Consider the following 14,144-nt stretch of genomic DNA (forward strand, 5'->3'; position numbering starts at 1 on the left):
TTTACTGTTTCTGATGCCACACTGTGCGTGCCTAATGTAAAAATACTTCACCAAGTGTGTCTGCATTTCCATTCTGAATGTAGCTTAATACCATTTTGTGATCTATGCATCATATCACACTGCCCACTTCTAACCAATGAGTTATTTTAATTTAATATATTCTGTTGCACATTACAGTCCATAATAATAAGGCACTGCGGGCTTAGAGTAGGACATTACAGTATGTTCTGTTGGAATCTCTGAATCAATAAAGAGGATTTTATTGAAAATGACAATAACCCATTTTTGTATGTTCTCGATTCTGGTGTCAAACCCCATGAGAAGGATCTGTGGGGATGTGGTTTGTAGACGATCATGAAGCTAAATCCTTTTTCAATTTCATATTACTGTATATATTCTAGCATATTTTACTTACTCAAAATGGCATGACATTAGCATGGCTATTATAACTTCAAATGTTTGGATTCATTTTCAGAACATTCTGACACAAAGTTGTTTTATATCATTAAGGCATAATATATTTGAACACAGTTGTAAACATTTAGTAAGTGTGAATGATAATATATATGTAAATAAAGATGAACATATTTTTAAAAATGAATTGCAAATTTAGAAGAAATACAAATTACCCTGAATCCAGACAGCCTCCCGGACCTGGTCCAGAGCACCTAGAAAGCAATACAAATGCATTTAGAACTACCTTTATTTCAATTCAAAGGTCCACACAGATGGTTAAAAAACTGATCCTTTAGAATAGCACACACTTCGTGACATGAAAGACACCAAATAAGGGCTGTTACCCCAGGCTAGGACATATTTTCCATTCATAGACAATTCAAGTAATTTTGTGCAAGAAAAGGTTTTTAGACTGAGGCAAATTCCTTTACTGAACTCAGAATCATCTAAATTGCTAGATGATTTGAATATCTGAGATCTCTGGACGCGTCTGCAAATCTGAGGCTTGTGAATCTTGGGATAGGAGCCATGAACAATGGAATCTTATTCAAACCCTTTGTTGGGTGCAGGCTCTGCAAGGCAGTGCAGCGTTTCCTTTTTGACCGTTGTTAAGTAGTTTTGGATGCTGTGAACGTTTGTATATTTTAAGCCAACCCATGATGGTTGGCCATTGTAAGGCACAGAAAATATTTTTGATTTTTTCAAACGCCTGTGGAAAAGAGATATACACAGAAGAATACACTTTAAAAAAAAAGAGTAGCACTAGTCTTGCCCATACAACCAGCTGCTTTAGATAGTAGTCATGGACATAGTAAACAAACAACTGTCAGCAAATATATACATATTTTAATGTTTGCTATTCTACATATACATAGCGGTTGGGCTATGGAAATAGTTAACAGACTACTGCATGAGCAGGCCCAATTATATGGAATGCAAAACGGATGTGGCAAGTCCAATACATTTTTTAAGAAAAAAAATCTGTGCTGTTGTGTGAACGCGCCTTCCCCCACAGAACTGGAGGGACAGAAGATGCTGCTTTGCAGGGATCTTCTACCCGTTATGAGGCATAAAATTAGAAAACTGTGGCTTTGGGCATCAAGATTGCGGTCGCACTCTAAGAGTGCTCCGGTCCCCTCCGTCATACGCCCATAGTAGCCTTTACCATCCTGCTTTAATACATACCTTAGGCTGTCCCCGATAGATCCTAAACCCAGCTAAGAGCCCGATTGCCTGACGACTGAGATCTGCTGGGGCCCAGAGGGCTGTGGTAGACAGGACCCGGCGGGGACATGGCGGGCGAGAGACGCGGCCGGGAGCGACGCCGTTGACTGGACTGGCGCCCTGGTCCGAGCTGGTTGCACCGGCCGAGAGGTAGAAGGGCGTGTTTGGGACTCGCAGCCCTGAACCGAAAAGAACGACCTAGGCGGCCCCGTGTGGACCGGGACTGAGGCGCCTTGAAGAGACGCGGCGTCATCGGCCGCGGACCGCCCCTCTGGGCCTGGAGACTACGCCGATCCTTGCTGTTGGAGGCGCGGCACCGGTGACTTCCTGAGGTACACGGGCTGCCCAGAGGCGCTAAGCCGTATCGGATGGGCGTGCTCAGCCTGAGTGAACACCTCAGAGCGGACCGGCGGGGCAGCTGTGCGCCGGCCTGAGCAACGGAGGAACTGGGTGAGTCAGGGGCCCCGGTGGGGACTGGGGCCCAGAAGCTGATGAGAGTTCTGCCTCCCCTGCCCGCCCGCGGGACCTTCTAGAGTTTTGCCTGGTGGGAGAACGGAGGAGCGGGCAGGCCACAGGAGGCCCACTGCCACCAGAGGCTTCGCTGGCCCGGCGGGGCTGAGAGAGGTCTAGAGGCCCTAGAATAAACACTCAGAGACACTTTCGTTTAAAACCGAGCTACGTGCAGCACTGAGGGGATGGACCCTGCCCCCTCTGGATCCTCCCCCCCTGGATGGACTTTCGGGCAGGCACAGCAATGCTACAGATTGAGAGCTCCCTCGGCGGGACCGGCTGAAGGTGGTGGACCGGATGCGGGCGGAGCAGGGGCAAACCGTCTGGGAACCTGCTGTCTCTGACCGGGGGGCCGCCCCAGGGCTAGGTGGGACATCTTCGTGGGAGGAATGGAGCCATGGAGTCTGGCGGCTTAGCGGCCTCGACCGGAGTTCCGCTTTGGGCCAGGGGTGCTCACCCGGGTGGGACCATGCAACTGAGGACCCTGGTGCGGCTTGTGTGGAGTGCCGCTGGCTTCGGCTCTCACGTCACCATGGGCAAGGACAGATCTGCCAGGCAACTACCGGCCTCCCAGCAGAGGAATGACCAGTTCACCGTGCCTGCGGCCTCTCAGAGTGGGGGAGACATGACTTCGGGGACTCCCCCCCAGATGGGGTGCATGCAATCCTTCAAGCCATCCAGTCCTCTCAACTAGCTGTAGAAACTAAGATCGGAGAGGTGCGCGAAGACATGGGTCTAATAAGGCAAGATCTCAGGAATGCGGTGGGCCGAATCACAGAGGTTGAGACTCGGGTATCTCAAACAGAAGACGACCTAGCGGACCTTAGGACCAAAGTGGCCCAGCTACAAACCCGAACAGGCGAGTTGCACCACCATGCTGAGGATGCAGAGAACTGCTCCAGACGCAACAATCTGCGCTTGATTGGGTTCCCGGAAAGAGCGGAAGAAAACAAATCCTCTGAATTCTTGGAATGATGGATCAAGTCGTGGATGCCAGAACACTCTCTCTCATCTTGGTTCGCCATTGAACGGGCACATAGAGCCCTGGCCCCATGGCCCCCTCCGGGTGGACCCAGAAGACCGATGATTGCTCGCTTCTTGAATCTTAAAGATTGTGAAAACATCCTTAAAGAAGCCAGACGCTGCACCGACCTCCACTGGAACAACCAAAAAATCATGATATTCCCAGATTACACCAGAGAGGTTCAGACCAGACGCCGATCGTATGAGCACGTCAAACAAAAACTCAGGGCGATGCAGCTCTCGTACATGCTCCTCTTCCCCGCATGCCTGAAAGTCCTAATGGGCGAGAAAGACTATTTTTTTGAAACACCGGAGGAGGCCTGGGACTGGTTGACAGAAGAGGAGGTCGGGTCTCGGAGGGGACCCCCTGGGCGAGGCCTTCCGCCCCAGACAGACACCCGAGGAGTACGAAGGCACACCAGGTCTCGACGTGGGAGGCGGAGGGACCCCAACGGCCCACATGACGGGCCGAAACACAGAGCCCCGATCACCGTGAAAATCAAGATCCTGAAGATATCTCTAGGATCCGAGACTCGGACTGTGCAGAGGAAGGTGACGGCCTGAGTCAAACCCCTACACTTGGGTGACTGTGAGAAATGTCTCCTTACGGATGCACCACTGTGATGACAAAATTGGCGAGAATCGGCCACGTTGGGTCCTAGACCAGAGGCCAGTGCCCTTTACACGGGACTCTCGGACCGGTGTTCACTACCATCCGAGGGACATTAGCCACGTCTTACTAATTGCACAAGATCTGAATCAGTGGAGGGGTCCACCACTCCACACCATTGGCAGCCTACCTGGCTGTGTTACTTTGTTTGGGTCATTGGGCGACAGATGCTTCGGGGATTAAAGTATGGGGTGGGGGGATTTTGTGGGGGTGGGAAGTTCACCAAAGGGTCAAGTAATTTTATTTACATATGGTTCCTTTATGGTTCTTTTATATTGTTTATGTGTTTGAGACGGTTGCTTCTAGGCCAAATGACAGGCCCTCAACACTCTTCCACACTACTATGCTCCACCCCCCCCCCACGCTGTTCACCACACTTCGTAGATATGCCCCTTTAGTAGCCTTCTTACAGGAGACCCACCTCCTTGGCACCAAATGCCCTATGCTAGCATGGGGAGGGTATGATAGGGCTTACCATTCGGGATTCTCAAGAGGCTCCAGGGGATCCGCTATCTTGCTTCATCGTACTCTACCCATGGTGGTCACCGCCACCCAATCAGATCCACAGGGACTATTTGTAGTCGTGACTGACTCCCTTCACGGAACAACGACTAACCTTGTAAGTGTATACGCCCCCCCCCAGCAGCCTTTGATAGCTTCTTACTTTCGCTTCGAGGGGTACTATCAGGACTCCCCCAGGGGACAATCCTAATAGGTGGGGACTTCAATTCTGTTCTTGACTGTGTACTTGACGTGTCAGGTTCCATATCCACCAGCCGCTCTTCCCGTGTGATGAGTCTGGATGGATGGGTGGAGAGCCTCGGCCTGTGCGAGGTTTGGAGAGTCTGGCACCCCAGGCTGAGACAGTACACACACACCTCGGCGGCACACCAAACACACGCCAGAATAGATCTTATGTTCATGCCAGCGTTAGACGTAGCTGGGGTCACAGGGGCTGAAATATTACCTCGCAGGGTCTCCGACCACGCGCCATTACAAATTTGACTGGGAGGTGGGACTCAACACAGCGCCCGATATGGCGCCTAAACGCATGGCACCTGCAGGACAGTGAATACACCCAGGCGGTACGAGACCATCTTAATCAATATTTTGAGCAAAATGTAGGGTCTGTACAATCTCTAGGTATAGTGTGGGCTGCTTGCAAGGTAACATTACGGGGCCATGCCAGGCACCTCCTCCGTGTACGCGAATGTGCACGTAACTCGCGGGTGTCAGTACTTGAAGCTAAGGCTTGCGACTTGAACGCCGCCACGCCTCCTCCTCGGCCACTACCAAGAGACAACTCACCACGATTAGAGAGGAGATTAGACACTTACTGCTAGAGACGGGTCTACGGCTGGGGGGATAAGAATGGGAAGCTCCTGCATTGGCTGGCCACTCGTCCACTGGCCAACAGAATTATCGCTGAAATAACTGATGATTCGGGAACTCTGGTTACGTCACCAGGTGACATCGCGAAGTGCTTTGCCGCCTATTACGCCCGTCTTTACACACAAAACCCCCAGCCAGGAGCCGATAAGGAGTCCCCTCTCCTAGAAGACATTACTCTCCCTGGAATCTCGCGTGCAACCAGGGAGAACCTAGACGAGGCCTTAACCCTCGAAGAGATCAAAAACGCTTTAGCCAAACTGGCATCAGGTAAAACGCCCGGGCCGGAAGGGTTCCCGGCAGAATTATATGGCAGATGCGGAGACATCCTAGGCCCCCACTTGTTAAGCATGTACGAGGAAGCCCAAACAACCGGCTGCTTCCCCTCTGCGATTGATCAAGCCACAATAGTGGTGATTCCGAAGACGCAACCTCCGTCGCGGCACTGCTCGGCGTACCGTCCCATCTCACTTCTAAACACTGAAATCAAAGTGCTTTCTACAATTCTCGCCACCAGGCTGAAACAGGTGCTCCCCTCACTGATACACCCCGACCAGTGTGGATTCATGCCTACTCGTAGTACAAGGCACTGCATAAGACGCCTACATGTAGCACTGGCCCACCGGGGGGACTTGGCCCAGTCCCCCTTGGCTCTCCTCTTGCTGGACTTTGAGAAGGCCTTTGACACTGTGGACTGGTCCTACCTGGAACGAGTCCTGCAAAGCAATGGGTTTGGACCTAAGTTCCGCGGCCTTGTGAAGCTCCTTTATTCTAATCCGAACGCCCGAGTCTTGGTAAACGGGGTGATTTCAGACCAATTCCCCATTCGCCGGGGCACCCGTCAAGGATGTCCGCTGTCCCCACTGCTCTTCGCTCTCACGATAGAGCCTTTGGCGAAGCTACTGAGAGAAGACCCCCGGTTGAGGGGTGGGCTTGGCCCGCCGGACCTGAAGACCGCATGGCTCTGTACTCGGATGACATGCTCATATATCTATCAAACCCCGCCAGGAGTGGTCCCCGAATCCTGCAACTCCTGAGCCTCTTTTCAACACTGAACCCCAACAAATTCCTGCTGATCCCCCTACATCCCTCGCGAGAATGCATTGAGTGGCAGCAATAGATTCCGATTAGACACAACAGTTTTAACTACCTGGGAGTGCAAGTATCCTTAATACCGGAACTGGCCTGGGCGCAGAATGTCGCTCCGTTATCCTGGCGAAATAAGGACGACTTCCAGCGTTGGCAGACTCTACCCCTCAACTTGCTCTGTAGATTAGCACTCTACAAGATGATGATGCTCCCCAGGCTCCTTTATCTATTGCAAAATTTCCCATATCCAATTCCTCGGAGATGGTTCAAAGAGATAGACATGATGGCACGCCACTTTCTTTGGGGCAGTGCCCGCCCAAGGTTGGCCCTCACTACCTGCCAGAGAGACGTCTATGACGGAGGCCTGGGAATGTCCAATATATACTATTATTACCTTGCCATGCACCTACTGGTGACCAATGATTGGATGGGAGGAGGTTGGTCAGATCCAGCCTACTGGCTGGAACTCCAAACACTGGGCTACCATCAAATCTTCGACATGTTATATGGGCGTCCAATTCCCCGTGCAACGCCTGAGGTAACCAGAGTGGTCTTGTTGGGATGGCGTGAGGCCCAAAAGGAATCGGGTTGGTGGAACCGTCTCACTCAGCAAACCCCGCTGTGGCGGGGCAGATTGCTGACAGAGACGTCGGCACTGGAGGGATTTCAGAGTTGGGATGCCATTGGTATTTCCCTGCTTGGAGATGCTTGGGGAGGGTCGCAGATGCGGTCCTTTGAGGAGCTTCAGCGACTCTTCTCTCTGAACAAAACTTAATTTCACAGATATCTGCAACTCTGCCACGCACTATTAGTACATGTCCAGAGGGGTTAAGCTATACCTAAATACAGTCCCATGGAGGCGAAGGTGCTGATGGGAAACCTGGGCAATGGGGGGGTCTCACAGATATACCGCTCTCTAATAGCCAACACGGCCCGTCCCCTTGATGGACCCCGCCGGAAATGGGATGGCTGGGTGGGCTGCGTGGAGGAGGGGGAGTGGAGAGAGGTGCTTATGGCCCCGCGGACCCTTACCATGGCATCCCGATTCAGACTACTGCAGTCCTACTTTCTTCATGCGGCCCATCTCACACCTGTTAGACTGCACAGAGCGTGCCTCCGACCCGAGCTGACTGTCCTCCCTGCTCGGGCCGGAACGCTGACTTCTTCCACATGGTGTGGTCCTGTCCATCCATAACAACTTACTGGAGGGCGGTGTTGAGGGAAGTCTTGGAGATACTGGGATGTGAGATCGAAATGGCTCCGGTGCCGCTTTCATTGGGGCCCATGGAGGAGATGGGACTTAGGAGGGCGGATCAGACCTTCCTAAAAGAGATATAATGGCGATCTGGAAAGCTGCTGAGGCACCAACATTGGCCAGATGGAGACAAGGAATGGACTGGTGTGCTCGGCACGAAAAACTTGTATACGAAGCCAGGGGTTGCCAAAATAAATACTATAAGATATGGGTGAAGTGGGAGGCCTCGGGATGCCCCTGAGCTGTAGGTGCTGTGTTGAATCTACTGGGGGCCAATAGTGTCTTGTTTTCCGAGGGTGTCGTGTCTTCTTCCCTCCCTTCCCTTCCCCTCCCCCTTTCCCTCTCCGCTCCTCCCTCTCCCCCCCTTCCCTCCCCACTCTCTCCCCCCTTTTTTTTTTTCAACAGGAGTTCATAATGTTTCATAATGTCATATGTGGAATCTTGACCGTTGCTACTGCCCACAGGGCCCGTTTGGAACTGGAAGGGTATCCGTCTCTAGGCACCAATTGGTGTCTCTTGTTGCCTATTTCCTTGTGTTTCATTTCTTTCTACCTGTTTGTAAAATCAATAAAGTTCTTTATAAAAAAAAAAATAGAAAACGGTAAACTACCTTATGAGAGTCCACCCTACCCCACAAGGATTTAAAAAAAAAAACCTGTGGAGGGGTCAGTCCCCTCCTGCAGAACTTGTATCTATGCATAATAATAGTTACATGGCCCTTACCTCAAAGACGTGCAGATTTAGGTAAATTCAACAATTTCAACCTTATTTTCACTTTACATTGTTTAAATGAAATAGTATTTGTATCATGTCATCCTTTACCAGGAATGCCTTGTACATATAATCCTGATTGGTGCAGGTCGCAGCCCATTTTTCTAAACTTCTGCCTGATATTTCTATTTGTAAATTAGGTCGTCAGAGAAATACAGCAAACGTATTGTTAATGCATAGCTTATACATAAAGACTTACTAGTGTCTAAAGAATTACATTTCCCTTTTTACTCCACTGACACAACTTCGGTTTTGTGTGTATTTTTTGGTGCCCATTTGCAAATTACGTTAACACTGTATATACATTGACCTCCGGTTCCTATTTTAACATACCTGTAAGCGTTTTGTGCGAGGACTTTTTTTCCTACCACATGGGGTGAGCCCTACATGCTCATGTGTCTACCATTTACTGACCAATTTGACTGATGGACTGACAGCATTTGTAAAACACCTGCAACGCATTGAGTCTTTTTGTTGCTCTGTGTGTAATACGTGCATCTGTGTTTAGGTTGCTGAGCCTCTCTACAGTGAGAATGTTGAAACCTCCTTTTCTGTTTGACACTTCAGCATCATGGTTGCCCACAGAAAAAGGACAGAGAGCACTTGGACACCCGAAGAGAGTATATGTCTAGTTACAAATATATTGTTACTTTTTCCATACTTAACTTTGCCATGAGAAAGCTTTGTGACTCCGCCCTAAGGAGTGCAAGCAGAGACCCTCTTTAGTATTTCCATATTCACCATGCAGTGATCTGAACGTCTGCAATGACATTAGGGGGAGAATATCTGCTCTATTACATATTATTCTCACCTAGGCATGCACGATGCTCACTTTTCTATCATTAACACAACTATTTTATATTATTATTTATGATTAAAGGGTACCTCCACACTTGTGCCTGTGTCGCTCTTGTTTGCAAACTTTACATTACTATGGGGGTCATTCTAAGTCTGGCGGGCGGCGGAGGCCGCCCGCCAGACTCCCCCCTCCGAAATACCGCTCCGCGGTCGAAAGACCGCGGAGGGTATTCTAGGTTTTTCCCTGGGCTGGCGCCAAAAGACCGCCCGCCAGCCCAGGGAAAAACTCCCTTCCCACGAGGATGCCGGCTCGTAATCGAGCCGGCGGAGTGGGAAGGTGCGACGGGTGCTGTTGCACCCGTCGCGTATTTCACTGTCTGCTATGCAGACAGTGAAATACTAGTGGGGCCCTCTTACGGGGGCCCCTGCAGTGCCCATGCCATTGGCATGGGCACTGCAGGGGCCCCCAGGGGCCCGCGACACCCCCTACCGCCATCCTGTTCCTGGCGGGCGAACCGCCAGGAACAGGATGGCGGTAGGGGGTGTCAGAATCCCCCATGGCGGCGCAGCGAGCTGCGCCGCCATGGGGGATTCAAATGGGCAACGGAAAACCGGCGGGAGACCGCCGGTTTTCCATTTCTGACCGCGGCCAAAGCGCCGCGGTCAGAATGCCCAAGGGAGCACCGCCGGCCTGTCGGCGGTGCTCCCGCCCCCGTTGGCCCTGGCGGTGCAACACCGCCATGGTCATAATGAGGGCCTATGTGTGTGAAGAGAGCTATACAATTATTTCAATATTAGAAAACGGAAAACAGTTCGAATCAAACTTAAAAATCAGTTCTAACCAAAGCATTAAAATACCCACATTTTCAGATTTGCATTGGTGGCCTGAAGAGAAATGAGTTTGCTTAAGTTCCTGAAGATTTTTCCTTTTTGGCACTTCCTATTAAATCAGTTTCATGATTACACAATGTTGATTTGTTTTTTGTCCTAGAAAGATCATTTTATATTAGCCTGGTACATTAGGGCTCTGAAAACAGCAAGTATACTCTACGGTGATGTCAGCAGAAGAGATGCTGAAGACATGATTGAAGAACAGGTGGTCAAGTTTTTCACAAGCCTTTAGCATTGGCAAGCAACCCTATGGCTATCTTTTGATAAAGCGATGGATACGTGTTTCTAGATAACAGTTTTAAAACCTGAGGGCCAGGTTTACAACAGATCTTCCTATACAACCTTCATGGCAGAGATGGCACCATTTTATAAACCTAGCATTTAAAGAGTAAGAGACAGAGGTTGCAAAGTGTTTTGGATAATACTTGACCAGCCGAAGGTGTGTTTGCTGTTTGTGATTGGCAGCTTCCTGATAGCCAGGGATGAGTGCCAGCTTAGCTAGCTGGATGATTGCTGGTGAATGCTCTGTGACTGAAACCAGACGTTGCAAAACACTCATTCATGTCATTTCTATTGACAATCTTTAGTTCAGCTAAGATCCCATCAAAAGTGTAGCAGTAACGTTTTAAAAATATTTTGATCAGGATGTCGCAGGCTGGAACTCTGAATAAAACATGCATTGGCAAAGCGAAAAGGTTTCACCTACGGAAAATCTATTGTCTTTGTCAATGTTTTTTTAAAGGGTGGGCAACAACACTTGAAGTATAAAAAAAAGTGCAATGTGACGTGGCCAGCTTTGACTGACTACATGTACTTAACATTGCACAATATCTTCAAGAACAAGCATATGTAGGGGTCACAGTGTCATTCGTTACAATCTCATAATTAGTCTACTTTTTAATTGGGTTGCATTTCCAAACAGTTGTGCACATGAATACAGTAACATAGGATGGTGAGGGATAAATAATAAGGTGCAGGGGGGGTATTCGATGCTCTGCCAATGATTTGGTATAGACACAAATATATAGTAACTATAGTGCAGCATGCTTATTACGTGAATTTTTACACCTTTGCAAATACACCAATGACTAATGCTTTTTTAAGGGCTGCCCAGTACCCACATCTGTAGAAGGTTTGACAGCAGAGTGCAAGATTACAGAAGTTTCCTATGAAAAGCCCTTATCTGCTATATTTTTGGATTACAAAGCCTGGGACACACACAATGGGCAGCTTCTGCAGTCGGGCAGGGCTGTGGGATTCACTGGAGAAGGCTCTATGCCCAGCTCACTAGTTGGGAGTGCAGTAAGTAGATTATGTAGCATGAGAGGCTTCTCCTGTCTGGACGTCGGCTGGAGAAGAAGAGGGGGCGGCCTTACCTCTAAGGTTATTGTCGTCAATGTATGGCAGAGTGGTAGGGGTCACGTTGCCCAAGTGGGCTGTGGACAGCAGTGGCGAGCACTCATCCACCCCATCAGCAGCCATGACTGCTGCAGCAGCAGCTGAGCCTGCTCTGTCGAAGTGGGAGGGGCGAAGGCAGGGCAGGAAACTGCCCCAATCTTTAAGGCATTCTAGCAAGGGCAGTGGAAGGTTTCAGGAGAGGTCTGACCGGAGAGGTTCCCGGGACAGCCCTGGTAGAGTAAACCAGAGAAGGATCACATGCTCCCCCTGTGTGTCACAAGGTCACAGAGTGAGACATAATCACAGAGGTTAAATATGAGTACCTTTATTCATTTTCACATCTGGTGATAAGAGTTGTCCGTGGACTCTTAAGAAGCGAGGAGCTGTAAAGGAGGCGAACACCACCTACATGGCACTATCATCTGCACCAATAAACCACAAAGTTGATGCCCAATTTCACGTCTTTTGAGAGGTACAGTGACTCCCAAAAAGAAAACAGCAGACGTAAGAAGCACAGTAACACAAATCACATGGAGTCGGCCAACACACTTCGATCAGCCCTGTGCACAGCGAAAATAAACAAAGTACCTTTGGAAGCATATGGTCAGTGGAGGACACTGACCATTAGCCAAAGACAGTGACCAGAAGGAGTACTTGGTTCCGACTCCACAGGATAGCAAATCAGCAAGCAGCAGAGAGCAGGAAGTGAAAGCTAGCAAATCGGAAGCACGTAAACTAGAGCGATATTGGACAAAGCCAATGATAAGTTCAGGTAACTAATGGCTGGGTTCTAAGCTCCTTTTAAGTTTTTTTTTATTCACAAAAGATTTTGCAAGCACAGCATGCAAGCGCACACGTTTAGGCGAACCTAAATGGAGCAGTTGGCATAGCAGAATGAACAGATCCAACTGCAAGTGGAGTGAGCAGTTGGTGGCGGGAGAAGGAAACAAAATGCAATCTGGAGGGGGAAACAGCAGCCCAGCAGACAGTGAAGGAAAGGCTCCTGCCCAACAGTAAATGCATTCTGAGTGAGTGCCAACCATTAAGTTAAATCACACCTCAATTAATAGAATGCATGCTAATGAATACTAAAGTTGAGGAATTTGAATCCCAACACAGTTTTTCTTTTGAAGGAAAACTTTGCCCACTGGCTCTCTGAATAAGAAGGGAGCAGTCCTGTAGAGGAGAAGAGATAGCACAAGTAAAGAGAACTGTCGGCGGACCTCAAAGGTAAGAACCAGACACTATGGAGAGGGGAAGTGTGGCTCAGTTGAGAAAGGGGCAAAGCAGCAGCTGAAGAGAGCCGCAAGTGGAGATGAAATAAAACTATCAAGAGAGTGACTTACCATATGAGCAGAGAGCGCACACATTCTCTAGCACAGAGGGCTGAGTGTTTTCATCACAAAAGCCATTCATTACCATAGTAGTCCCTGGCAATGAAGAGAACTAGTTTGTGCTCCTTGGGAAAGGTCAGATTGCAGTGACTCTTAGGAAGTTAGCCAATAACTGAAGTGTACTGCCCTATGTTGTATGCTGTAGCCAGTTCAAGGAAAGTGTGAATGGCACATTAACAAACCAATGGTTGAAGAAGGCTGTCTGAAAGCTAGTATAAGAAAACATAATCTACATATAAGTTTAGTAAAATCAAAGAGTCTTGGCTAACACACAACTAAAAACAATATACTATAAAAAGGAATGTTAATAACTTGAAAAAAAAACAAGTTTGAGCGACTTAAGGTTAATATGCAATATCTCAGAAATAGGCTAGTTAACTTTTAGTAAACACATACAACTCAATCATTCAGTGCACTACTCATGACCTGAATCCTGATTTTACAAGTTGCATTAAAAGAAACAACTCTGATAATATCACTAAACAATAGATGTAAATTCCAATTCGCTATTGTATCAGTCATGCAGTCAACAGTTTGAAATCTCTTTATTGTCTCTTGGGCAACATGCTGATAGCCGATGATGAGTGCCCAGCTTAGTTGGATGGTTGGCAGTGAACGCTTTGTGAGAGAAGCAGTGGTAGCAAAAGACTCATGCATGTCATTTCTATCTACAATCTTTAGTTCAACTAAGATCCCAGCAAAAGAATAGAAGTAATGTTTTAAAAAATATTTTTGGATCAGGATTTTGCAAGCTGGTACTATGACTAAAAAGGAGCAACCCAGCAGAGTAGAAGGCACAGCTCCAGCCACTAGCAAAGTGGAGAGAAGGTTTTATGTAACCTGTGCATCTGATAAATTCAGTGAACTGTGTCTTTTATATTTTCTAATTATACTTTCCAATTATTTGTGCCACCGCTGCATTAATTGAAGAATGATTTGTAGTGATCTCTCCCCTCTGCTGTTTACTAACTAATACCACATTTACAATGAACCTGTGTACATGTCACATGGAGTGAACTCTCATTGTAGTGCTCTGACTCCTTTGTTGAATTGAATGAACTGTGCCACTATCAAAACGATGCAACCATGTCTGTTTGGGTACTCCCACCCACCCAAACAACCAAACCACCCTACAGTAAAAACTGTCTACAATTTGGCATCCACTTGATCATGATCACTGAAGGCCACAAGCCCATTCCCAAACAGGTGCGTGCACTATAGGTACATGGACAGCATAAGAGCAATACCAATCACCCGTACCGTCTCAGGAACATGC

General features: G+C 48.4%; 1 protein-coding gene across 1 annotated transcript in view; it reads right to left on the reverse strand.

The window, feature by feature from the left end:
• The window catches only part of EGFR (epidermal growth factor receptor), a 526,637-nt gene that overhangs the window by 100,538 nt on the left and 411,955 nt on the right, over positions 1-14,144 (reverse strand). The window contains exon 16 of the mRNA XM_069211504.1: positions 630-668. Coding sequence (XP_069067605.1) covers positions 630-668 — 39 coding nt within the window. The remainder of the gene's footprint in view (positions 1-629; positions 669-14,144) is intronic.

Source organism: Pleurodeles waltl, chromosome 10 (assembly GCF_031143425.1).
Source record: "Pleurodeles waltl isolate 20211129_DDA chromosome 10, aPleWal1.hap1.20221129, whole genome shotgun sequence".
NCBI classification, from domain to species: domain Eukaryota; kingdom Metazoa; phylum Chordata; class Amphibia; order Caudata; family Salamandridae; genus Pleurodeles; species Pleurodeles waltl.